This window comes from Stegostoma tigrinum, chromosome 23 (genome assembly GCF_030684315.1).
Source record: "Stegostoma tigrinum isolate sSteTig4 chromosome 23, sSteTig4.hap1, whole genome shotgun sequence".
Classification (NCBI taxonomy): domain Eukaryota; kingdom Metazoa; phylum Chordata; class Chondrichthyes; order Orectolobiformes; family Stegostomatidae; genus Stegostoma; species Stegostoma tigrinum.
Window position 1 is genome coordinate 35,904,346 of NC_081376.1, and position 27,738 is coordinate 35,932,083.

Below are 27,738 nucleotides of genomic sequence, written 5' to 3' on the forward strand. Positions count from 1 at the left end.
TGGTTTAATTATGTTCACAGGAAATTTTAGATTCACTGGCAGAATTGTACTCGTTATTGCAAGAGGAGGATATGTGGGCTGGCCTTTGGCAAAAACGATGCAAATTTCCTGAGACTGCTACAGCAATAGCGTATGAACAACATGGTTTCTTTGAGCAAGTATGTCTTTTAGACACTTCAGAGGGTCTTGGGATTCATACTACGTCAAACAGTTGAGATATCTGCTTTCATTTCACAGTTAATGTTTTATAAACTCTCCCTAATGCATGCTAAGGACCTGTTCAGGTATTCCAATTTAAGTTGTAATTTTCTCGTAGTAACTTTAGGGGAATGGTCATGGTAAAGAAATACTAATCATGGAAGATAGCAGCCTGGGACACATTCTTTGTTTGCCAGTGAATAATCTGTAGTTTTCCTTGGCAATACCATGATAGTTATGCTATCTGTAAGTAGGTGACTGGTAATTTTTTAAATGTGAGGTGCTGAGTTTTTCCTTCATGGATCCACCCAATTCATATGTCATATGTGGCCATTTAGGATGATGACAGATGTTGATTATCTATCATCAAGGGAGGGAAATTGCTGTTTTTGAATAAAATCAGAACTCTGATATTGTGGAGACCATTCTAGCAGCAGCAAGAGCAAGTCTCTCCCCGATGAGAGAAAATGTGTGTATATTCATTTGATCTTTACAAATGTGTGCACGTGGTCTTCAGCACATTTGATTTTCTGTATGTTTCTAACTTGAACATAGAGGGAGCTGGGTAAGTGAGCAGAGAGATAAAGTCACCATAAGGTTACACTCTCATCAGAGAGAGAGGACTGGTGCTAGTTTAACCTGAGGATCACCACACCTCAGGTGTAGGGAGAAGTTGAAAAGGAGAATCCTTCATGGCACCTTCAGCCAGTGTGGGAATTGAATGCACACTGTTGGCATCACCCTGCATCACAAACCAGCCCTCCAGCCAACTGGGCTAATTGGCTCCCTGTGTTGTCAGGTGGGAGATGAAAGAATAGAAAGATGCCCTGATAAGATGAGGTGAAGTTGGAGGCAAAGACCTCATCTGGACTTAAATACTAACATTGATCAGTTTGAGTGATTGGCCTGAATCTATGCTGCGAAATATTTGGGAATACCTTTTGTGGAGAAAAGCAGCTTGCAAATTAAACAATACCGTGCCTATTGTTTTGCTGTATTTTAGATTTTTTTTAATATTGGTTTGCAACCATGGTTCTAGAGTAATCAAGTCTATATTTTTGTGAAGGCACAAGAAACCTATGAGAAGGCAATGGATAAAGCCAGAAAAGAGAATGAAAGGAATAATGCATCACCTGCCATATTTCCAGAGTATCAGCTGTGGGAAGACCACTGGAATCGGTAAGTATATTACCTTCCTAGCTGGCATGAAGGTTTTAAGCAGCAACACTGGCTAATGCAGTTCTTATAACCAAAACCTCATCTCTTCCTTCCTCCCTTGGCTTGGAGTTGCTCTGTTTGGATACTTGTTACAGTGGTGATTTTTGGTCATGCAGCATGATATTACACTTAATCTTTCCCATATCCCTGCTTGCGTTTAGCTGGAGAACCATGCCCAGTTCTTGACATGCCCCCTTTCGCAAGGTTTAGCACCTGTAGTGTGGGTTTACTAGAATGATACTAGAGATGAGATGATTCAGTTGTGTGGAGAGATGTGAGAAGCTGGGTTTGCAATTTTGCAAGGCAGGTTTGTGAATTAATAGCTACTGCTAGTTCTGATGAAGCGTCACTGAACTGCTAAATGAAGTTTTTTTTGGAGGCAGCACTGTGGTTCGGTGGTTAACATTGCTGCCTCACTGCACCGGGGACCCAGGTTTGATTCTACCCTCGTGTGACAGTCTGTGTGGAGTTTGCACGTTCTCCCTGGGTTCCCTCCGGGTGCTTTTGGTTTCTTCCCATAATCCAAAGATGTGCAGGTTAGGTGGATTGGTAATACTAAATTTCCTGTAGTGTTCAGGAATGTGTAGATCAGGTGGGTTATGGTTCTGGGTGGGATGCTCTGAGGTTCAGTGTGGGCTTGTTGGGCTGCAGGGCCTGTTTCCACACTTCAGGGATTCTGTGATCTTTGATCTGTGACCTGAAACATTGGCTCTGCTTTCTTTCCAAAGATACTGCCAGACCAGCTCAGTTTCTCCAGCAATTTATGCTTTTGTTTCAGACCTCTGGCACCTAGGTTTGTGGACTAACCCAGTGCTCATTCGAAGAGCCATCGTATGAATGACAGGCCAAATGGACACTTAATATGCTTTAAGATTCTTTAAATGTTGAGGTTCTCCCAACACGTACGGAAACCAAATTCCTCACTGGCATTGCAGGATATATACACCAATGTTTTCATCCATAGTTCAGAATTTTTTTTTGTTTATTCGTTAACAGGATGAGGGCATCGCAGGCAAGGCAGCATTTATTGCCCATCTTAATTGCCCAGAGGGCAGTTCAGAGTCAATCCCTACATTGCTGTGGGTCTGAAGTCACATGTAGGCCAGATCAGGCAAGGATGGCAGTTTCCTTCTGTAAAGGGCATTAGTGATACAGATGGGTTTTTCCCAACAATCGACAAAGAATTCATCGTCATCATTAGATTCTTCATTCCAGATATTTTATTTAATTTAAATTCCACCATCGGCCAATGCAAGATTTGAATCTGGGCCCCCTGAATGTTATCTGAGTGTCTGGATTAACCGTCTGGCATTAGTACCACTAGGACGTTGCCTCCCCGATACACAGCCTGTAATGGAAAAGATGTTAAATGGGTTCATGTTTATGAACCCGATCAAGGATGCTGCTTTCTCATGAGCCTAATCTACATGTTGCTGTTATTTTGTTTCATAATCAACAGCTGCTCAAAGGAACTGAACCAGTGGGAGGCGCTGACTGAGTATGGTCAGTCTAAAGGCCATGTTAATCCTTATCTGGTATTGGAATGTGCATGGAGAGTTTCTAACTGGGCTGCTATGAAGGAAGCACTGGTACAGGTAAGCAGTTTTTGAAACGGATACACCAGTTTATGTTCTGTGATAATTTACATTTCCATTGCTTTTTGCTTTTCCTTCAATTATCATAATTTACTTCCAAAATATCTATCGTAAAGTGGCTCTACTTTGCTTTCAGCGATTGTACCTTAGTGGATAATTTCACAGTAGCAGTGTGGGCATGTCAAGTGCTTCTTTATGCAGTCTTAGATTGGCTGGTGGTATTAAATGTAACTTTGTTTGGATTAAATAATTCTTTGGATGTTATGGTAAGAAATTATTTAATGGTTAATTTATAAGAACACTCGAATTCTGCGTCCACTGTTTGCTGATACTCTAAGTCCCTTATCCCTAAGTCTGCATATCCAATACTTTCTACTTGCAATTTTTGGGAAACCTCCCTGGCTGAAAGGGTGAGGTTGCTTGTTGCCAGTGCTAAGAGGCCAAATGCTTCTGCCGATCTGGACATAAATTCTTAGACTTAAGAGGTGAATATTCCTTCAGTGTATCTGTCTTCTCTGTGGACTAGTAGACGAGAGTGGTTTATGTATGCAATTTTCTACTTCATGTCAAGACCCTCGTAGATGGCAGAGAGATTTTTGCACCAGCTGGCTACCCAGCTGAGTTTAAAAATGATTTCTTGACAGAATGCCTGTAGGGTGACTGGTGTGACCTTCTGCACCATGCAGAGAAAGTCTCTGACTTTGTGCTAACTGCACACTGGCGATGGCTTGCTTTCAGTTGGCCCAGATATCAATTGCAGCATCGAGCCTATTTCCTTCTATTTCTATAATTGAATACAGATATTCAATCCTCAGTATTGCATTCTGAACTGCTGAATAGTCAGTGTTGTGCTCTCACGTTGTTTTTCTCCCCCAAACGTGGAAATCTTCTGTCCTAAAGGAGGATAATGTTCCCAGATGCCCTGTTCCTCATCTGACAATTGATTGCATTTAGTTTTGCTTTATTGTGTTTATGGATCAGCTGCTGAATAATTGCATGAACATCTGCTTGTTACTAATTTGTCTTTATGATGGTGCCAATATCTGAGAAATAGGCACAGTTTCTGGAAGAAAACACATTTTAGGACTTTTGCAGTGGAGCAACATCTGATTTTTTTTAAATTAATTTATTCATGGGATATGGGCATTGTTGATGGAGTCCAGCATTTATTGCTGTTTCCCTTGTGTATCGGTGCTGTTTAACAAAGAACATGTGACACAGAATGTACTGTTGTTATTAATGAGATGATAACCTGCACGGTCCACAATATTATTAAGTGGAGACACACACTTCTGTAAATATATATTTTCCTCTGTTAATTTTAATGATTGAAACTTCAGAACAAAGGCGAGAGTTTTTGCACAAAAAACCTTCAGTGCCTGTTGTTTATTCAGCCTCTTTGGCATCGCATCCATTAGTTCTTGGGGGGGTTATATTTCATCAGCTGTAGACCATGACAGCTGGCGTGTTTTATTACAACTGATGAGAATTGATGCATAATGACTTTGCATTTTGCTAAAATCATTTTGAAAATGTTTGAATGTTCTGTTATTTAAGGAGACAGCAGTTGGTTCCTTTTTGAAAAGTGTTCAGGGCACCTTATTGTTCCCAGCAACATTCATCTCAAGACTCTTTGGAGCTAAATGTATTTGGTTCAAAGGAGAACTTGTACCACAGCAGCAAAAACTTCTTTCATTTTTTTTTGCAAAGACATGCATGCTAGAACAGCTGTCTTGCATATCTCTGGATCATCTGTATTCGTTATAGGTTCTGCTAACCTGGCTCAGCCCGATCAAAAGACTGAAGTCTAGTCCTTCATGTCTTTTGAGTTCCATACTATGTTCCTGTGCATTTTCCCCCTCTATATCTTTCAAAATATGCTGGGGCCAATTTTAACTGAACATTCAGTTGGAATGTATATGGGACCAGGTAGAATATAAGTGTTATACCTTGTACAATATTTTTCTGCAGCGACTTCAACCAGATTTGCCCAACCCTCTCTGAACAAAGGTTTTCTGACACGTGTCTGAACAGCCTAGCTCAAACTTTGAAGTTTCATCCACTGAGTACAGGCTCCCTTATGGTGGAAGTTTTTTGCACTTATCCGATCAGATCCTTTGATCATGTCAAATGCTATAGTTAGATCACCTTTAATCTTCCATATTCAATAGATTGCTAGGCTTGTATTCAAATATGTCCACGTAATTTTCACCTTTTAGCCCCTGTATCATTCTAATAAATCTCCATTGCATTGCTCCAAGATCATATCCTTCCTGAGGTGCACTGTCCAGAAGTGAATACATTATTCCAAATGCAGTGTAAATAGTGCATTTTATTACACCAGCATAACTCAACTGTCGTTGAATGTTGTTATGTTGAGGTAGCTAAGCACATTAGGAGCTGCAATAGAATTCAGTTTCAAGAGTACGGGAATCTTTGAAAACTGCTGTACTAAAACATTTCTGAGGAATTATTTTACTTTCAAGGTATTGCATCTGTATATACATGTGTGCCCGTTTGTCATGGTTTATTTTATGTATCTTGCGCCTGGAGCCCAGAAGTCTAATGCTCCTGAGGATGCTGTAGCATCCTCCTGTGGATTCTAAATTTAGTCCTTCATGTATCTTTGCTCCCATAAGCTTCACCCTCTCCAGTTATGTAATTTAAAAATCTCTCATGTGTAACAGTGCCTTAACCCCAGTAGTGTCTGATTTTTAATCTGTTATATTTCAGTAATGTACATGGAGTAAGAGCATAAAAAGAGTTGTCTTCTATATTAGCCATTTGCATAGGCATTCTTTTTCCCTTTTGCTCAGTCAAATATTGTGATATCTTGTCAGAATCAAAATATTTTTAAGGGTAAAAGATAACCTTCATATTTGACAACAGCATAGTTGAGTCAGGGAGAATCATTCAGTTGCCATCTCTCTGGAAGCCTTGTCTGTGCAATTTTAGTTTTCTCTCTCCTATCCACTCATCACTGGTGTTTGTTTTGTGAAGCATGACACATATAAAGATCAACAAAGATTCTGCAAGACTGATAACCTTGCTTTACTGTCACATAAATCCATCATTATGGAATCATACTGCGTAGGAGGAGGCTTTTCGGCCCATCATATTAGTGCTAGCTGTTTGATAGCACTGTTTGTTTAGTCCCTCTATTTTATTCCCTATGATGTATATTTCAAATTCACTTCTGAAAATTCCTTTTTAATTGACACAGACCCTTTCAAGAAGTGTGTTCCATCTCTTAACTGCCCGAAGAAGTATTCTCCCTTTTTAACAATTATCTGAAATTTGAAGCCTCTGTTTATTTAACCTTCCAGTGGTTCGAAATAATATCTCTGTATTTGTTCAACTGTATTCCCCCCTCCTTTTGATGGGCTTTGAGAGTGTACAGAATTTAGTTGACTTGTCAGTTACCATTTTTGATGAAAGACCTTCAAAATAAGTTTTTTAAAAAATGTTTTTTTAATTTTAAAAATTAATTATTACTGCTGAGTTGGAGGCTTGTACAGTCACACAGATGTGAGTTGAAGGACTCTAATTTTCCATGAAAACATAGTGCAGAATGTTGTTCAAATCTCTTCTCTCCTAAGTAACTTTTCTCTTTACGTTAGTGTCTATGTTCTGAAAGTGCCATGTGCTCTTGAAAGTTTTATATCTGCATTGACCATTATAAGGAGGAAATCTTGTAGTAAACTCCGTGATCCTTTTAAATACTTTAGGTGGAGTTGAGTTGCCCAAAGGAGATGGCTTGGAAGGTTAACATGTACCGAGGCTATTTGGCTATTTGCCACCCCGAGGAGCAGCAGCTCAACTTTATCGAACGTCTGGTAGAAATGGCCAGCAGTCTCGCAATCCGAGAATGGCGGAGACTCCCCCACATTGTGTCTCATGTTCATACGCCATTGCTTCAGGTGAGTGTGCCATGCTGACATCACTGGGTTTAGGAGTTCATAGCAATATGATAAACTTATAAATCTCTGCATATATGTAGGAATTTGTGCTCTTTATCAAAACTGGACTTAATGTCAGCTTCATTAGAAAGAAATTACAATACAGTAATGTACTTGGTTTCATAGAGTCTTAAAATTAGAAAGCATCAACTGTTCTGATTGATTGAAGCACTGTAGAACATTGTTTAAAGATGTAATACGAACACAATTTACCTTCCCCTGCAACCGCAGGAAATGCTACACTTGTCCCCACACCTCCTCCCTCACCCCCATCCCAGGCCCCAAGATGACATTCCACATCAAGCAGAGGTTCACCTGCACATCTGCCAATGTGGTATACTGCATCCACTGTACCCGGTGTGGCTTCCTCTACATTGGGGAAACCAAGCGGAGGCTTGGGGACCGCTTTGCAGAACACCTCCGCTCAGTTCGCAACAAACAACTGCACCTCCCAGTCGCAAACCATTTCCACTCCCCCTCCCATTCTCTTGATGACATGTCCATCACGGGCCTCCTGCACTGCCACAATGATGCCACCCGAAGGTTGCAGGAACAGCAACTCATATTCCGCCTGGGAACCCTGCAGCCATATGGTATCAATGTGGACTTCACCAGTTTCAAAATCTCCCCTTCCCCTACTGCATCCCTAAACCAGCCCAGTTCATCCCCTCCCCCCACTGCACCACACAACCAGCCCAGCTCTTCCCCCCCACCCACTACATCCCAAAACCAGTCCAACCTGTCTCTGCCTCCCTAACCGGTTCTTCCTCTCATCCATCCCTTCCTCCCACCCCAAGCCGCACCCCCCGCTACCTACTAACCTCATCCCACCTCCTTGACCTGTCCGTCTTCCCTGGACTGACCTATCACCTCCCCACCTATCTTCTTTACTCTCCATCTTCGGTCCGCCTCCCCCTCTCTCCCTATTTATTCCAGTTCCCTCCCCCCATCCCCCTCTCTGATGAAGGGTCTAGGCCCGAAACGTCAGCTTTTGTGCTCCTGAGATGCTGCTTGGCCTGCTGTGTTCATCCAGCCTCACATTTTATTATCTTGGAATCTCCAGCATCTGCAGTTCCCATTATCTCTGTTACCACTCTTGTAACTTGATTGTTTAATGCTCGCTTTACTTGCTTACCTATCTGTGACTGTATTGTAAATGCTCAGCTATGTTCAAGAAAAAAGACCCTCTCTTTTTAAAGTGGTGGGTTTTCATGCCTCAAAATTGCGTAATGGGTATGTAAGGCATGTCTCAATATGGAAAAAGGAAGAATAGAGGTTAGCACTGCTACCTAACTACCAGGAACCTGGGTTTGATTGCATCCTTGAGCAGTTGTCTGTGTGGAGTATGCACGTTCTCCCTGTGCCTACCTGGGTTTCCTCTGGATGCTCTGGTTTCCTCCCATAGTCCAAAGATGTGCAGATTAGATGGATTGGCCATCCTAAACTGTCCAGAGTGCCCAGGGATGTACAGGCTGGGTGGATTAGCCGTGGGTAATGAAGGGTTACAGGAATCGGGTAGGGGGTGAGTCTGGTCGGATGCTGTTTAGGGGAGGGGGGTCAGCATGGACTCGATGGGCCAAATGGCCTGCTTTCACACTGCAGGGATTCTATTATAAGAACAGGAGCCTGGACAGGCCATTTGGCCCCCTCAAACCTGCGCAGCCATTCAGCAAGATCATGGTTAATGCACCTCCGGCCTTGATTCCTCTTTCATTCCAGCTCAGTATAGTCAATAACTCCCTGATATTCCAAAAATCTATTTACCTTCATTTTAAACTTCAATGCTTAATTACTTTAAGTGATCTAATCTCCATGAAGAAACTCCTATGCATCTGTTTTAAATGCGTGCCCTCTTATTTTGTAACTATGTCCCCAGTTCAAGACTCCCTCAATATTGGAAACATCTTCTCAAAATCTAATGAGCCAAGCTCCCTCAGAACCTTGAGCTCTTCAATAAGATCGCCCCTCATGTTTTTAAACATTAATGAATAAAGGCCTAAATTGTTTAGCTGTTCTTGATATGTCAACTCATTCATCCCTGGAATCAGGTGAGTGAATCTCTCTTGAACAGCACCAGCGTATCCTTTCATAAATATGGGGAGCAAAACTGTGGCTTTGTTTGCCCTGACTTGTGTCAGTGATGAGCACCAAATTCCAGGATCGTCTTAATTCAGTTCTGAGGAAGGGTCACTGGACCGGAAATGTTAACTCTCTGATGTTTCTTCACAGATGATGTCAGACCTGCTGAGCTTTTCCAGCAACTTCTGTTTTCATCTTAATTCAGGACAGACATTAAAAGTTATTGGATTTAGATTGAATATTGTGGTTGGTTGGCTCACTGAGTTGGTTTATTGTTCTGCAGATGTTTCAGATTGAATATTGTCATGTAACATTTACCTTGAATATAAATAAATGAACCAATACCGTTGGAATATAATTGACTTGATTAAATAAATAGATAATTCCTTGCATAGGGGATTTAGCCATCAAATGCTATGTTACAAGGACTGCATCAAGAAGTTGCTAGCAATAGTTGTAATTATAATTTACATTAGTTATAGTAGTTTTGAAAGGATTAAAGCGGAAGTCTCCAGCAGCTCCAGTGTTTTATCATTGACAGGTTTCAGTGCAATGTTTTGTAGATGCCAAATGTAACCACATGCTGTTAACATATCAGCATGATCAGAGATGGTGGTAACCTTTACCATTTATGTGCATGCCTTTGAATTGGATTGTTTACAACACTTCAGGGCTGATGCAAATTCTGTCCCTGTACTTGGCACATCTATATTTACGGTTGACGTTAGAATAGACTGCGTCCTTTTATTACAACTTAATGTAATTTTGTTCAAATTGTAGGCAGCTCAGCAAATTATTGAACTGCAGGAAGCTGCTCAAATAAATGCTGGTTTGCAGCCTGCCAATTTGGGGAGAAATACAAGTTTACATGACATGAAGACTGTGGTGAAGACTTGGCGGAATCGTTTGCCCATTGTGTCTGACGACCTTTCTCACTGGAGCAGCATCTTCATGTGGAGACAACATCATTATCAAGGTATGGCCTGATGTATCTGCCAGCACGCATTTTACCTGTGTGTATGTTGCTAATGTATGTTAACAGTGTATTGTGATGAGACTTGTTTATTTCTGAGTTCTAAGATACTGTATCTGTGTGTGTTTCAGCAACTTTTTAGTGAGTGTAATGGATGCAGTTAGATTTCAATGTAAGAATAAGTTATGTATGTGTTAGAGGTGGCTAATGGAATTAACAGGATAAACAGGTTGACTGGTGCTGGGAATCTAGAATGAGAGAGGTTAACCTTAAAATTAGATTTAGATCGATCAGTGGTGACACAGGTAAGCATTTTCTGTGAAAGTGTCATGGAGCCTAGGACTGTAATTCCCTAAAATGCTGTTTTGGTGTGTCAGTTGAGAATTTCCAGACTGGAATAGATGGAGTTTTTGGGAGTGAGTGTACTAAGGTACAAATGGAAGCATAATCTAATTAGGTGGCAGAACAGGCTCAAGGAATGGATTAACTGCTTCCTGTTCCTACATTCAGCCAATATGAGATTGATAGGTTAATTCATGTATTATGTACTATGCACGCCACAGAACCAGGCAATTAAATCCAACAGGTCTATTGTCCTAAACATGTATGCATCGATCATGTTTAAAACGCATCCAAGAATCAGCTCTTGTTTTCCAAAAGAAAAATGTTCTAGTTTTTGTTTTTGGTAAGATTAAAATAAATGTGTTGTTGTGCATTTTAGTTAGCTATTGCAGTTGTGATCCCATGCTCTGGAATTCCCTCTCCAAACTCATCTGCATCTCACTGACCTGAAACGTTTGCAGAGCTTAAATAATGGCTAATGATGGTGAAGCATTTCCCTGCTGAGGGGCTAGGCAAATTTGAGAGTTATGCATAAATCCCATGTTACGGTGGGCCAACTTAAAGCAATAATTCAGTTGTTAGGACAAAAATGACAATTATAATATATAGTATACATTACAAAGATTAAAATAGTTATGCTGTTGATTTAAGGATTTAAGTCCTGGATTTGAGACATTAACTTTACATGAAAATTACTGAAAGGAATAATCCAGTAATTAAGATAATTGTAATAAATTGCTTCAGAGATAGTAGAAGCTGCAGATGCTGGAGAACCTTTGATAACAAGGTGTAGAGCTGGATGAATACAGCAGGCCGAGCAGGAAAGCTGATGTTTCGGGCCTAGACCCTTCTTCTGAAAAAGATCTTCTGAAGAAGGGTCTAGGCCCAAAACGTCAGCTTTCCTGCTCCTCTGATGCTACTTGGCCTGCTGTGTTCGTCCAGCTCTACACCTTGTTATCTCTAATAAATTGCTGTCCGTTTTCAACTTTTAATCTAATTTTGAATAAAATATGCTGTACAATAACTCATTCAGCTTACAGAACATGTTAATCTGTTAAAATGTTACTTTAGCTTTCAAAGTTCAAAATTTTTGGAAGGCAGTGGAATGTATTTGTTTTATCAATACACAATTGAAAATTTTAATTGAATTGAATAAATTGACTTGAACATGTTCTTATGTTAAACCATCTGTGGCCCGCCTTGAAAAGGAAGCACAAATTTACTTTTGTATTACAACATCAGCACTTCCCAAGAACAGACTACAGTTCAAATGTACTTAATTGGGTTTGGTGTTGAGACATAGGAAAAATAAAACTAAATGTTGCCATTTTACTTTGGATTTGGAGGAAAAGCACGTTTTGCACATTAACAAATTGATGCAAGGGTTAGTTTTATTTTTGTACTAAGCGCTGGGCTCTTACCTCAGCTGAAGTGGTTTAGGTAGGTGCTGAATGGGCATGAGTTGCCTCTTACGAGGAAGTTTTGAAAGTATGATGGTGAGATAGCTTATTGGCATAACTAACGGAGCAGAGGCGAGATTAAGGAATGGGTCAATCATCTTGGTAACTGAAGATCAGCTATGTGACAGGATGCAGGAGTTGTGAGGGGTGGGGGGGCGCGGCAATTTGCAAGAGGGGAAACCAGGAGCAGTTGCAGAATAAAGACTTGCCCTCCTCATGCGAGGTGGGTGGGAGGTGTGGTGGGGGTGTTGAAGATTTCTAAAACTGATGTTGATTTTGGTCCACAAAGATATTCATGGTTGTGGAGCCAAGGTGGGTAGATGGAGTAAAAATACTTATCAGCCACATTTCATTAAGTGGCAGAACAGGGTTGAATCGTATACTCCTGTTCTTATGTTTTTTCATTAGAGCAAATAACGTTGCAGAACAGTTATCTGTCCCTTACAAAAATTAAATAGTTTGAAAAAAACTTTGCAGTAAGATTTGAAGCTGTAATTTAATAGTTTAACCATAGCGCACTCCAGGAAATTTGCTATTTTTCGCATTTCCATTCATTTCAGTGGGACGGACTGCAGCTGATCTTACAAAACTGAAAGCAGGTATGGAACAAATGAGTTTGTAAAATCAAAATGACCTTGGGGTTGAACTCATCTAATGTTGAAATGTTTGTGGATACTTGCAGGAGTTATATTTACCTCATGGTAAAACCTGCTAAACCTCAAAACATTTCCATGTGCATCACCATTTCTCTATGCTACAATGTTATGAGATCGGCCTGCTCTGCAAGTTGGATATCTGTTTTAATCAAGGGCCAACGTTCATCGTTAAATTTGTTAACCTGAATTTCAGAGTGGGTTGTTAGTCCAGCTATGATCAGAATACTGTTTTATTTTCATAAATATGTTTGAGTGCCACATTTACTCATTCCTTAACTTCTACTCATAAACCAACTACCTGTTCAAAATCATAGAACAGCTACAACACAGAAGGAAGCCATTCGACCATCATGCCGATGATGGACACAGTGAGAACAGAATCTGATTTTCATAGATGTGAATCATTCATAACTTTCCTCATGAGTAAACAATGCACAAAAGAAAGGCTATGCCTGTGGTAAAGTATAATTTTAAAAACATCATTGAGCATTCAAAAACAAAGTTGCTGTTTGTTTGAATATGTTAGTGCATTGAGAGAACAGGTTCAACATTCTAAATGGCTACTCCTCTTCCTATATTGCTAGTCTCCAGTTGCCTCCATTAGATATCTTCATGTCTTTTGAAAATGTCCCCACATATCATTATATCAGCCAAATGTTTTTAATCAATGTCAAATGGCCAAATGTAGATCTTGCATCAAATGCAGTGAGATAAAATTTGGTCATCGGTTTCATCTTGTAAATGAACATTTAGTTATTGGTCTTTTAAATGTAGCTCATTTCCAAAATGTCTTTAAACGACCTCAAAAAAAGTGGTCTTCTTCCCTCCAATTTGAAAATAATCAGCTATTTCAATTTTCTTTTTCTCCAAAGCGATCGTGGCAGCTTATGAAAACAGCTCTCAGCATGACCCCAACTCAAATAACGCCATGCTGGGAGTCCATGCTTCTGCCTCAGCTATCATCCAGTATGGGAAGATCGCCCGTAAGCAGGGCCTGGTGAACGTAGCCCTTGATATCCTCAGCCGCATCCATACTATTCCCACCGTGCCCATCGTGGACTGTTTTCAGAAGATTCGACAGCAGGTCAAATGCTACCTCCAGCAGGCTGGAGTTATGGGCAAGAATGAATGCATGCAGGTAGGCAATGTGGCCATTCCTTCACAAAAAAAAGGGGTGAAGAATCTGGTTGAGTCTGCTGGAAGAGAACAAGCACAAGTCCACTTGGACACTTGAATAATTGCCTGTGGTGAGGTTTGTGTCAGAAGAGTCATTGTCTGTTTGCAACTACTGTAGAAATTAACCCAAAAAATTATAAATTGGATTGTTTTGAATGAAATGCAGTGACGGAAATGATTTGAAAAGTATGATTTGTAATTGCATAAAGGTATGTAACAATAGAGATTTGGAAGTATTCATAAAGATCAGTGTTGCTTTTACATTACATTGCAAAATCAATAACTTATTAAGAATAATTGATCATCTGTTGAGTTACAAAAGTGGCAAGTATCCTGATCAAACAAAAGGTCTCTAATTGAGCTACCTTGTGACCTCAAACTTCTCTTTTTATAAAGACTGCTTTGCCAGACTTTTATTTATAAATCAGTACATCTTACATTCGATCTTCAAATTTGTTTCACATAGGGTTTGGAAGTTATTGAATCTACAAATCTGAAGTATTTCACAAAGGAGATGACAGCTGAATTCTACGCACTGAAAGGAATGTTCCTTGCACAGATTAATAAGTATGTGAAAATGAGAGGCAACTTAATCCACTTCTTTTTCCATTAAGCAGTCTACTTCTATTAGTTGCTGGTTGGAGTGCGCGTTTATTTAAAAAGAATTGTTTTATGTTTGATATAAATACAAGAAGCTCTTGCTTTAACTTGTAATTCTGTTTTCCTTTAACTCTTATTTCCCGTATGCACATCTCTCATTCTGGGCAACCTTGAATTGCTACGCTCTATTCTTACTAAAGCATTTTATACAAGGTACAGGCAGTTTTACAGAGAAGGGTCTTCTTGTTTTCCACCCTGGGATATGTTTGCAATATCTCTCCATCCAGTGAGGACAGAGAAAAGAATTAGTGCAGCATAACTGTTCACTAAGTTTGCATCGTTCAGTTTATCTAATGAGAGATACAGTATAAGTCAATGACAGACTTTTTTTCCCACTTTTTTTCCTTTCCTTTTTCACTCTCTTCAGTGTTAAGCCTTGGATCTCAAACTACTTCTTCAAATACTCCCGCTGGGAACTGATAAAAACTCACCCAACCGAAACAAGCTTGCTTGGTTGAACAGGAATCTCGGGCTTGAATTCATAACCTTGTTTGGGAGTTAAACTGTCAACTGCTTGAGTGGCTGTACCCTGAATGTATTCCTTGTTTCTATTCACATTTGCTTCTCAATGGTGTTATATTGTCAAAGAAAAATCATAACTTGTGTGATCATATTTGTCCAACATTTTTGTCATCAAATGATCTATGTATGTCAGATAACTTAATGTCACCTCATGACTTCTTACTTTTCCCCCCTGCATTGTATACTTTTGACCTAAGTGTATAATTTGTATGTCAAACACATGTTTTTGAATATGACACTCTGGATACTATCTTTAAAACTAAAGCAAATTTTTTGAATGCTGGAAATTTGAAGTCATGAGATAATGAGTCATTGAGCAGCTCAGGCAATATCTGACAGAGGAAGGTGGGGTTCAAAATTTTGTGTTTATTGATCAAATTCTGCGCATAATTTAATTGCTCTGTCATGCTAACTTTTTCTCTCTTCACCGATGTCACGTGAGCTCTGTGTCACCTAGGTTTTCCAGTTTTCGTTTAAAGTTAGCTGTATGTAGATCCATGAAGTAATTATTTTTTATGAGGCAATCATCCTTGAAGAATACAAAGCAACTAAATTCGGCCAGTTCCATTCCTCAGCTTGACTTCCAGCACTTCACACTACATGGTGTCTCCCTCAAGTTGTTTGACATTCTAGAACTAAACTGATTAGTTTGTATAGCTCCCAACCCCACCACAACACACACTAACAGGCTGAACTCCCACTTACCCTGCTTGATGCAAGAAAATGAGCTTTATACTAGCTGCTACATGATGTATGGATTCTTTTGGAGCAAGTTCCATCTGCTAATTTTATCTGGGCAGTGTATCCTTCATTTTCAACTTTGAAACAAAACCATGGTCGTTTAAAGTTTAAGACTTCAGTTTCATGGATATTTCAGCAGTGCTGAACCTCCGTGGTCAGGTTTCAATGAACATTCATTTATCCCTGCAGTAAGGTATGAAAACCTCATCATTTGTCTTGAAAATGCTCCATAGGAGAAATAGGTTAATTTTGAAAGAATTAGTTAATTTTAAATTCACTTTTTAAGTTTTTCCATGAATTATGTTGTTTACTACTTCACACTTTTACTGATTAATTTTTGCAAGTTTACCTGCCCACCATGCTTTTTAGCAAGATAACTGCTTACTTCTCACACTAGCAAAAGTGTTGTTTTAATACCACACAGGCGTTCGTGTCATTGTTTGAAAATACATAACTGAAACTACATTTGACAAGTAATTCAGCTTGCATTTTGCTCACTGTTTAAGCAAGCAACCCTTCTACAAAGAGAGCCAATTACGTTATAGTAGACACCACAATCTATCTCAGCAATGCCTTCACTAGTGTGACAGTTTCTCATTAATAATGTAACTGTGATATTTCACTTCCTAAAAAAATTAACCCCGAGATTGCCAACTAGCTGAGGGTATGTTATATTGCATGCTTAAGCGATTTGATTTTACAGTTTTCCTTGGGGCCCCTCCTGTCAAAGATGTGGCCACCACTGGTGGAACAATAAAAATCAAAAATGCTGAACATCTCTAATAGAGTAGCATGGATGTCTGGGAGGGTAAAGTGAGATATTAGAGATGGGGAGGGACAAGGATGTAGAGGGATTTGAAAACTTGAGTCAGAGTTTTAGAATGGAGGTTTTGCCTGACAGGGAGCCATGGAATGGAGGAACCTTTGTGATTTAAGACACAGGCATCAGGTGACCTCAGTATTACAGAGGATAGAATGCGGTAGACCATCAAGGAGTGCATCAGAATAGATAAGTCTAGAGTTAACAAAAGGCGTGGATGTGATTTTCAACTTCCGTGTGGAATTGAAGAAGGGGTACAATCTGGTGACATAACAGAGGTGGAAATTAGTGATTGTCTGGCTGAAAGCTGGACTAAGAGTCAAATATAATGTCAAGATGTGAACAGCTGCGTTCATCCAATTGCAGTTGCTAGTGAGCTGGTTGCAGATGGTGGCTACTGAACAAGATAATACTGTTCAAATACTAGCAAAAGTCATAATAGGCAGAAGGTATAAAAACTAATCATGGAAAATAAAGTCAGCTGTATCCTTTTATTTCATCATTTATATTTTAAAACAATTTATAACATGGACATTTGGCCCAACAAGCCTACACTTGGTTGCTCCTGTAAGTATGTAATGTAGCAAAAGTTAAGTTTGCTACTTCTTTCAAACTGCTCTTTCCTGGAACTTATTTTTCAATACACTTGGTGTTGTGTTAAATAAGGCCCATTGGGGTTGTGAGCTGCCTTCTTGAACTGTTGCAGTCCATGTGTTGTCAGTTGTCCCAAATTTCTGATAGGGAGGAAATTCCAGGATTTTGACCCAGGGACAGTGAAGGAATGGCAATATATTTCCAAGTCTGAATGGCAAGTCAGTTTGAGAGTAACTTGTAGAGGCGGTGTTCCGGTGTATCTTTTGCCCTTGTCCTTTTAGGTAGTAGTAGTTGTGGCTTTACAAGTTGCAGTCTAAAGATCTTTGGTAGATTTATGCAGTGCAATTTGTAGATAATACACACTGCTGCTACTGCGTGCTGGTGGTAGACGGACTGGTGCCGTATCCACAAACAATCAGGTGAGCTGCTTTGTCCTGATGGTGTCAAGCTTTGTGAATATTGTTCAAGTCCTACCCATCCAGGCAAGTGGGGGATATTGCAGTATACTCCTGACTCGTGCTTTGTAAGTGGTGGACAGGCCTTTGGGAGTCAGGAGATGCAGCATTCCTAGCCTCTGGCCTGCTCTTGTAGCCCACTATTTATACAGTGAGTCCACTTGAGTTTTAGTGACAACCACTCCCAGGATGTGATATTGGGGCATTCTGTAACAGTAGTACCATTCAATGTGAAGGAGCAGTGCTTAGATCCTCTTTTATTGAAGAGGGTTATTATCTGGCATTTTTGTGGCACAAACGTTACTTGCCATTTGCCAGCCCATGCCTGTATATCGTTCAGATCTTGTTGCATTTGGACGTGGACAACTTTTAGTTCCTGAAGAGTTGTCAGTGATGCTGAACATTGAACAATCATTGGATAACATCCCCACACCTAACCTTATGATGGAGAGATAGTAATTGTTGAAGCAGCTGGACCTATGGCAGTGACTGAGGTACTCCTGCAAAGACTTTCTAGCGATGACTGACCTCCAAGAAGAGTTGACACCAAAATTGGTCATGCAGTGAACAATGAAGAAGGTTGTCTCAGGATGCAATGGGATCTCAATCAAATGGGCCAACATGAGAGGAGTGGCAGGTGAAGTTTAATTTGTATGAATGTGAAGAGTTGCATTTTGGTAAGGCAAAACAGTTTGGACATAGACACATAATGGTAAGGCCCCAGGGGATTTTGCTGACCAAAGAGTTCGAGGTGCAGGTGCCTAATTCCTTGAAAGTGGAGTCTTAGGTAGACAGGTGAAGAAGGCATTTGTCAAGCTTGCCTTCATTGGTCAATGCGTTGAGAATTGGAGTTGGGTGTCATGTTGGTGAGGCCACTTTTAGCACACTGCCTTCAATTCTCATCTCTCTGCTATAGAAAGAATGCTGTGAAACTTGCCAGGGTTCAGAAAAGAATTACAGGGATGTTGCCGGCGTTTGAGATATAGGGAGAGGCTGAATAGACTTGATTTTTCTTCCCTGGAGCATTCGAAGCTGAGGGGTGACCTTGTGGAGTTTCGTAAAATCATGAGGGGCAGGGTAGGGACATCCAAAACTAGAGACATAGGTTTAAGGTGAGAGGAGAACAATTTAAAAGGGACCTAAGGGGCAGCTTTTTCACGCAGAGTTTGGTGCGTGTATGGAATGAGCTGCCACAGAAAACAAGTACAATTGCAACATTTAAAAGGCATCTGGATGGGTATCTGAATAGGAAGGGTTTACAGGGATATGGGCCAACTGCTGGCAAATGCATCTGGATCAGTTTGGGACATCTGGTCGGCATGGACGAATTGGATTGAAATGTCTGTTTCTGTGTTGTTTAACTCTGAATCTATAACCATGACCATCTTTCTACGTGCCAGGTACAACTTCAACCACTAGAGAGTTTTCCCTCTGACTTCCTTGACTCCAGTTTTGCTATGGCTCCTTTATGCCGCACTTGGTCAAATGTGGCCTTAACTTCAAGGGCAGTCACTCGCTCCTCACCTCTGGAATTGAACTCTTTTGCCCATGTCTGAACTAAGACTGCAATGAGATTAGCAGCTGAGTGGTCTTGGTGGAACTCAAACTGTGCTTTGCTGAGCAGATGCTGCTTGATTGCACTATTGATTACACCTTCCATTACTTTACTGATGATCGGGAGTAGACTGATCTGGCCAAATTGGCCAGTGTGGATTTGACTCCACTTTGTTCACAGGACGTACCTGTGCAATTGTCCTCATTGTCAGCCAATGCCAATATTACAGTTCTTGAACAGCTAGGATAGGAGTATGGCAATTTCAAAACCAAGTCTTTGGTGCTGTTGCTGGAATGTTGTCTGAGCCTATAACCTTTGCAGTATCCAGTGCCACCAACTGTTTCTCTCTTCACGTGGAGTGAATCGAATTCGCTGAAGACTGGTATCTGAGAGGCTGGGGACCTCTGGCAGAGGCCAAGATAGACAATCCGCTTAGCACTTCTAGATGACGATTGCTGCGAATGCTTCAGCCTTTTTGCACTGATGTGCTGGGCTCCCTCATCATTGAGGATGGGATAGTTGTCGAGCTGACTCTTCCAGTGGATTAGCAGCATCAGAGGAGTAGAAAAGCTTGACGTTTCGGGTCGGGACCCTTCTTCAGAAATCAAGCTTTCCTACTCTTCTCATGCTGCTTGACCCGCTGTGTTCATCCAGCTTCACACCGAGTTATCTCAGATTCTCCAGCATTGGCAGTTCCTGCTATCTCTTCCAGTGGATTGTTTGTTTGTCCACCACCATTCATATGTGGCAAGACTGCAGGGTTTAGATCTGCTTTTTTTTTTCAGTTTGCCTACCTCTGACTATCACTTGCTGATTATGCTGTTTCACATGCAAGCAGTTACATTTTGTTGCTTTTGTGAGGTTAATGCCTCATTTACAGGTATGCTACTGTTACACTTTTCATTGAACCAGGGTTGATCCCCTAGCTTGACTGTAATGGTTGACCAGGGGAAATGCTGGACTGTGGGGTTGTGTTGGAGTACAATTCTGCTGCTGTTGATGGCCCACAGAACCTGATGGAGACCTATTTAGATACCTTTTTGAAGTCTGTCTCAATTAGCATGCTGATAATGCCAAACAACATGATGCAAGGTAGTCTCAATGTGAATGCAGGGTTTTGTCTCCACAAAGACTGAGTGTGCTGTTTTTTCTTGATACGGTCATGGACGGATGCATTTACTGGATGTAGTGATTGTCAGAGGGGTGCAGAACTTGATAAAAGGCATCCTGACATTTGATCTCCTGTGCACTTGCTGTCACTATGTCGTAGCTTAAAGAGCATGTTAACCCAGGTTATCCAGTTTCTGGATAGCCAGGGACTGAACATTCCCTGTGTGTTGAGGCCCCTTGGAAATCCTGATTTTTGTGGTAATTTTTGCAAAGCCTAAATTTTCAACAGGCTGGTGTCCGGAAATCCCTGAAAAATTTCCCACCACTGAGTTAGAGTGGGTGATTTTGAAATGTTCCCACTTACTTATCTGTATAATTATCAGGAAAAGTTAGAGAAATGAAAACCTGCTCTAACTCAAGGTTAACTATTAAACTGATCCCTTCCCAGTCATTCTCACTGTCCGACCCCCATTTGGTTGACCTGATTCAACTCCTTTGGATCCCCTTACGCCACCTCCGGATCTGATCTGACTAGCCCTGAATCAAGCTACCCTCTGTTGTCCTGCATGCCCCATTTCCCTGTATTTCTATCCACCCAACACTCGCCCTAATCCAGTTACACAGTTATTTTTAGTATCTCCAGCCCCTTACCCACTTCCCTGATTATCTCCTATTCACTAACACTGGAAAAACCCTTGATGCCCAACAGTTTTCAATGTTTTAGTAAATAAATAAATTTACCAAATACAGTAGGTTAAAAGACAGTGAATGGCTTCCATTAACTGGATTAAAGGTATGCTGTGGATTTCTCAAGACTTGGTGTTGGAGCTTGGGCTCAGAAGTGAAGGGTGCATGCAGAATTTTTAAAAAAAAGTAGGGTCCAAAAGCAGGAATGCAAGAAGCACCAATGCCATTGAAAAATTTAGGCCTTTGAATCTTGTCAGCATTGGAATTCATATAAAAACATATATCTTTTGCTGACAAATAAGTTGATTTACAACAGAGAATTAATGTAGCACTTAAGGCAGTGCCCATTATGCTTTATACTTAAAGGATTTTGTAGTAGTTGAATTTGGAGTATTCAAGTGATGGTTCATTGCACCAGGTGTTCAACTGCAGCATGTGTAGCAATTATGACATAATTATTACTTTAGAGCCTTGATTTTGTTTCTGATCACCAGCAAAGTCATTGTGTCAAAATCTGTAATAGGGTTATTGTGTGAAAGACTGTCATAAGTTATTGACTTGCGAATTGTAGGCTTTTTGAGAGACATGAGCAAAATCGGCAGCACAATGCAGTGATGCATCTCAGCAAAGAAGATGGGTGCCACCAATCTTTGTAGTGATTAAATCAAAATGTGTAATTGCAGAAAAAAACTTGAAACTTGAATTATAATTATATAGAGGTCACATATCCATACAATAGTGAGTTGCAATGTATTAATTCCATTGAATGTTGCGACTTTAATCTCCGCACAGAATTGATGAATATCAGAGATTTAACAATGGCGTTTAATGGAGAGATGGTCTGCTGTATTAAAAGGAAGAAAGACCTACATTTAATATAGCGTCTTTCACAACCTCAGTGCTTTACAGCAAATAAAATCTGTTTGATAGCCTCTGCAGTATAGGAGCGTGTTAGTGCTCAAAATTGAAATTTGTGGAAAAGCTCAGCAGGTCTGACAACATCTGTGGAGAGAAATCAGAATTAACATTTCAAGTCAAGTGACCCTTTCTTTGAACTGATGGTAGCTAGGTAAATAAAAAACAAAATTGCTGTGGATGCTGTGAATCAGAAACAAAAACAGAAGTTGCTGGAAAAGCTGAGCGGGTCTGGCAGCATCTGAGGAGAAATAATAATTAATGTTTAGCGGCTGGTGATCTTTCCTCAAAGTTATTGAACTCTCTGAGTTTCGAAGGTTACAGGATCCCCAGGTGGAAAGTGAGGTGCTGTTTAATAACTTTAGGGCTTGAGCTGTCCCATGTTATGCCCCAATGCCCTCAACCTGGCCTTTATATCACATAGATAATAGGAACTGCAGATGCTGGAGAATCCAAGATAATAAAATGTGAGGCTGGATGAACACAGCAGGCCAAGCAGCATCTCAGGAACACAAAAGCTGACGTTTCGGGCCTAGACCCTTCATCAGAGAGGGGGATGGGGTGAGGGTTCTGGAATAAATAGGGAGAGGGGGGGAGGCGGACCGAAGATGGAGAGAAAATGGAGACTCTCTCCACCTATCTTCTTTTCTCTCCATCTTCAGTCCGCCTCTCCGTATTTATTCCAGAACCCTCACCCCATCCCCCTCTCTGATGAAGGGTCTAGGCCCGAAACGTCAGCTTTTGTGCTCCTGAGATGCTGCTTGGCCTGCTGTGTTCATCCAGCTTTATATCACATAGTCTGCTGTTACACACCTCCCATTGTTAGCCTCTGATAGTTCTTGTCAACAGTTATTCACCCTCCCAGCCGCATCGTTATCCTTTATAAAACCCAAAAAACTGCAGTTGCTGTAAATCAAGAATAAAAACAAAGTTGCTGGAAAAGCTCAGCAGGTCTGGCAACATTTGTGAAGGAGAAAACAGGTAACGTTTCTGGTCTGGTGACCCTTCCTTAGAACATTATCCTTTGTCTGTCTAACTGTTCTCTCTGTTTGGGCTCTATCCCCTCTTCCCATCCTATCTTCTGCACATAAGCCAACATTTCCTAGCTAACATCAGTTCATTTCAATCTGAAACATTAACTCTGATTTCTCTTCTCAGATACTGCCACACCTGCTGAACTTTTCTAGCAATTTCTGTTTTGTCTCTGATTTACAGCATCCGCAGTTCTTTGGGTTTTTATAGAAAAGTGATAACCAGTTTGTCCGCTGGAAGTTCCTACTAACACTGATAAACTAATGACTAGATAATCCTTCTTTTAAAAAATGGATATTGGTACAGGTATACATATTTGATACACACTGGCGAGAACTCTCCATTTCAAAATACAGTGAAATCTTGACCGTTGAAATTCTGATTCAAAATTCCACACGTGTTGAAGTTATCAACCATTCCTGCAGCCATATAGCAAAAGGCACAACAGCAGTTAGCCAGACTTCTGCACTGTTTGAATTAGATAATCCAAACAGTTGTTCAGCATTGGCAGCAACAGTAATCCCAAAATCCTTCACCCAAGAAGTCCTGTGGCTCAAGCGAGCCTGCTTGTTCTTTCTAGGACGATGTAACAGTGCTGACCAATCAGCATATTCATTAGACCTAAAAACACTCAATATAAAACACCAGACTAATCATTTCACATCAAGTGAAGAAATGCGAGAACATGAAATGATGGTGAAACCTGTGAGAAAGTTAAAATTTGTCAGTTGGAGAGAAGGCGATGTTGATGGAGCTTATGAATTGTGATGTATAACTAAATCTCAACAAGATGATAAACATGGCACACTAGCGATGCTTTTATTGAACAAATGAAAGAAAGATTTACTTTACTGTTTGCATGCTTTCACCACTGTGTTAGGGTTATATTGAGTGCATTCACAGCAGTGGCTTGATACATAGCATTTCAAACAAAGACTGTATTTGTGTGGGTGTCACATTTTGTAGAGACACATTCATGTGGTACATTGGGCTTCAGTGGCTATCATGAATCTGTTACCCAGGGATTTGAATCATTGAAAGTTGATGGTTTTAGGATAGGATTGGATTTCTTCATGTTTACAATTGATATTTGATATACATTTATTTTCCTGTTACATAGATCTGAGGAAGCCAACAAAGCATTTTCTGCAGCTGTCCAAATGCACGATGTACTGGTAAAAGCTTGGGCAATGTGGGGTGATTACCTAGAGAATATCTTTGTCAAAGAAAGACAGCTTCATCTTGGTGTATCTGCCATCACCTGCTACCTGCACGCTTGTCGCCACCAGAATGAGAGCAAGTCAAGAAAATATCTTGCCAAGGTGAGGATTACAATGCAAAGACCAGTGTTCAGCAAAACCCTTGAGAGTATCAATACTAAGCTTGCAGCACTTAAGACGGTGACATACTTTCCAACCATATTTTTGCATCCTATACTGGAAAGATGTCAGGCTTCAGAACAAACATTTGGGAAAGTGGTGGTATTGTCACTGGACTAGTAATCCAGAGATCCAAGCTAATGCCCTGGCGGCACGGGATTGAATCCCACCAAGGCACGTGGTGAAATTTGAAATCTGTAAAAATCTGGAATTATAAGCTAGTCCAAAGCATCCATGTAGTAATCATTGTTGTTTGTCATAAAAACTCACCTGGTTCACTGATGCCCTTTAGAGAAGGAAATCTGTCATCCCTACCAGATCTGGTCTACGTGTGACTCAAGACCCACAGCATTTCAGTTGACTCTTAAGTGCTGTCTGAAATGGCCCTAGCTACTGGGTTCAAAGGGCAGATGGGTATTTTTTGATAATAAATATTGGCCCAGACAGTGACACTGACAAATTGTGGATGAATTTTAAAATAAACTACTGGTGAATTCTAGTGATGACTGGAAAAGATGGTGATGTTTCCCTTGGAGCAGAGATAGCTGAAAGCAGATCTGATAGAGATTTGTAATAACTTGAGGGCTTTAACTAAAATAAATAAACATAATCTGTTTGCAAAGGTTGAAAGATCGATAATAGGAGAGCACAGTTTTAAGGCAATTCACAAAGCCAGGAAGATTGTTTTTAATACGGAGATAACAAAGTGTAGAGCTGGATGAACACAACAGGCCTAGCAGGAAAGCTGACTATTCGGGCCTAGACCGAACTTCAGAAGTACGTTTTTAATTTTGTTCTTAATGTTTTGTTAATAATGTTTTTAATACAGTTCAGATTTGGAATGCATTGCCTGGTAAGGTAGTGCAAATATATTCAATAGGAACTTTCAAAATGGAATTGTATGAATGCTTGAAGATGGAAAGAGTGTGGGGGAATGAGGCTAACAGAATTGCTGTTCGAAAGAGGTGGCACAGATTTAATGACAATCTAAGGCATTGTACCAGCCTTAATTCCATCTTGATGGCACAGTCACGGAAGTGTCTGTACTTACTGTAGATGTTAAATCTATAATGTTAACTGAACTTTTTCATGCACTGAGAGTTTTATTTAAAGCATTTTATTTGTAATGTTTATCACCTCTACCTTTAAAATGGTAGTGCACTTTCTTATACTCTTGGAGCAAACCATGAATAGAGAAAACATTACAAACACAATTTAAATTCTTCCAGTCTGATTCAGCCATTGAGTTTTAGTGAAAGCATTAAGATTCAATTACTTGTTAAAATTCTTCTACTATCTATTGTCCTAGTAGTGTGGGGGAATCTTAGGTTTGATTTCTCAACATTTGTATGTTGTATGTAAAACGATATTTAACTTGTTGGATTTTATTTTCTGTAGCATATACCATAAATTGTTTCTTCCTATTTGAGTTAAAATGATATAGATATTAAATTGCTGCATGCTACCTTTATAGTAAGAAATAATTTGCTCAATAGTATTGACTTTCATTACGATACCTGACCCTGCTGTGCTATGAACTATCATTCTGCATTTAGTTTCAGCATTCATTGTAAATATACTTTAGAATGATGCCTTTATTGATGAATAGCTGTACATTAACTTAACTACAAGGACAAAATTTTTGAAAACTTAAATGGTGTAACTGCATTTTAATTTTTGTTTGCATAACCTTAATATACTATGACAAGAATAAATTCTCAATTGTATTCTAATAAAATATATATTACAGTTTAAAAATGGATAATGCACAAGTCAAAAATGCCATTGAAAGATTCTGAGATTGGACTTCTTATATAAGTTGTGAGGGTTACCAAGTATCTCATTTATTTGTGCTTTTTGTCATGTTTGACCCACATTCATGAGAATGTACTCTGTCACCTTCTCAAGGGCACCCAGGGTTGGGTAATGACCTTGCTAGTAAATTTTTGAAAATGGTAATGGGTGAGCAAGTATGTATGGCTTGAATCACGCATTATTTCAATCTGTCTCACCATTGGATGCTGACCATTTCATGTGCCTTAAAAATCAAAACTGTGTGGGGCCAGCAGTAGTGATGCATTGTATGCTGCATTGCAGAGTGAGAGACTGGAATTAAGAGTTGACTTTTACTATTTTTATTTGTGCATGGACACAATCTTAGGCAAATATTATCTTGTGCTTGCTTCTGTCAGGTCCTTTGGCTGCTGAGTTTTGATGATGAAAAGAACACACTGGCAGATGCAGTGGACAAGTACTGTATTGGTGTACCACCTATTCAATGGCTGGCCTGGATTCCTCAACTCTTGACGTGCTTGGTTGGCTCAGAGGGCAAACTTCTTCTCAACCTCATAAGTCAAGTATGTATGTGCCTGTAAAGGTTTACGCTGAGCTCTGGTTGTTTTGAATGCATGAGGAAAATTGATCTGAGTCATGGATCAAAATATTTCTTATCCACTTGCCTCATCCACTGAATTAATGTATGAGAATCCATTTGGCCCTTTTTGCCTGCTGTTCAGTAGGTTCTTGAGTGATTGAGGTGGGGCGGGGTTGGGGGGGCGCGTGGTGGAGGTGGTGGGGTCGGCATGGTGGCTCAGTAGCTCACTGGTTAGCACAGAGCATCTGGAGGCCCAGCTTCGATTCCACCCTCAGGTGGAATTGTGTGGAGTTTGCACATTCTCCCCATGTCTGCTTGGGTTTCCTCCAGCACTGCGAGGTGTTCAGGCCAGGTGGATTGGCAATGCTAATTTTCCCGTAGTGTTAAGGGATGTGTAGATTAGGTGGGTTATAGGGGCATGAGCCTGGGTGGGATGGTCTGAGGGTCGGTGTGGCCTTGTTGGGCCAAAGGGCCTGTTTCGACACCGTAGGGATTCTAAGTCTAACTCTGTTTTTGATGTTGCATAGATTAAGCTTGTATTCCTTGAATTTGGAAGATCTAGAAAGAATAAGTTGAAGTGTTTTAGGAGTTTAAAAGATTTGATCTGTTAGATATTGAGAAACTTTCCTCTCTGGCAGGGAGAGTCCAGAAGAGTCTTGAACTTTGGGCAATTCACTATTGATATCAGGAAGTCTGGAACTTGCATTAGGCAAAGCTGTTTTAGATATTTCAAAACTGTGAATCATTTATTTTGGCAGGCATGTAGGTTAAGGAGTGTAGAACCCAAGGCGAAATGGAGTTAAGCAGATCTGCAGTGGTCTCATTTAATGACGGAAGCTCCTTCAACTCATTTCTATTTTTTTTTATCAGACGTGTCTAACTCATTCATGTTCAGTCTTGCAAGGATGGTAGAAATTTAATACATAAAAACTGTTACAACTATTCCATGTATCATGACAATCCCTGGCTTGAAGTAAAATATATATTTTTATATTAAGTGTCTATTTTTCACCACCGTTGTTGCATCACATTGTGTAAGATTAGACTGTAATTGGCAAAACCACATGTGTATTTAGGCACATTGGGAATTTTAGCCTAAGTTGAAGACTGGTTGATGTCATTGTGACTGTTTTCTTCCCCATCAGTTACCTGCATGAATGCTGTGCTGGCACACTTGTTAAGTGGTGCAGACATGTGATTGTTGGGTTCCACTGATTAACATGGGAAAGAAAGGAAAA

The 27,738-nt window shown here is 40.2% G+C and overlaps 1 protein-coding gene across 4 annotated transcripts in view; it reads left to right on the forward strand.

Annotated features, from left to right (window-relative positions):
• The window catches only part of trrap (transformation/transcription domain-associated protein), a 225,520-nt gene that overhangs the window by 143,180 nt on the left and 54,602 nt on the right, over window positions 1-27,738 (forward strand). For 2 of the 4 annotated variants that reach the window (XM_059654068.1, XM_059654069.1), the window contains 10 exons: window positions 21-158; window positions 1,265-1,377; window positions 2,876-3,011; window positions 6,740-6,931; window positions 9,830-10,025; window positions 12,385-12,423; window positions 13,353-13,618; window positions 14,123-14,223; window positions 23,868-24,069; window positions 26,319-26,483. In XM_059654068.1, the coding sequence (XP_059510051.1) occupies window positions 21-158; window positions 1,265-1,377; window positions 2,876-3,011; window positions 6,740-6,931; window positions 9,830-10,025; window positions 12,385-12,423; window positions 13,353-13,618; window positions 14,123-14,223; window positions 23,868-24,069; window positions 26,319-26,483 (1,548 nt within the window). The remainder of the gene's footprint in view (window positions 1-20; window positions 159-1,264; window positions 1,378-2,875; window positions 3,012-6,739; window positions 6,932-9,829; window positions 10,026-12,384; window positions 12,424-13,352; window positions 13,619-14,122; window positions 14,224-23,867; window positions 24,070-26,318; window positions 26,484-27,738) is intronic. The other 2 variants (XM_059654070.1, XM_059654071.1) reach the window with 1 other exon arrangement.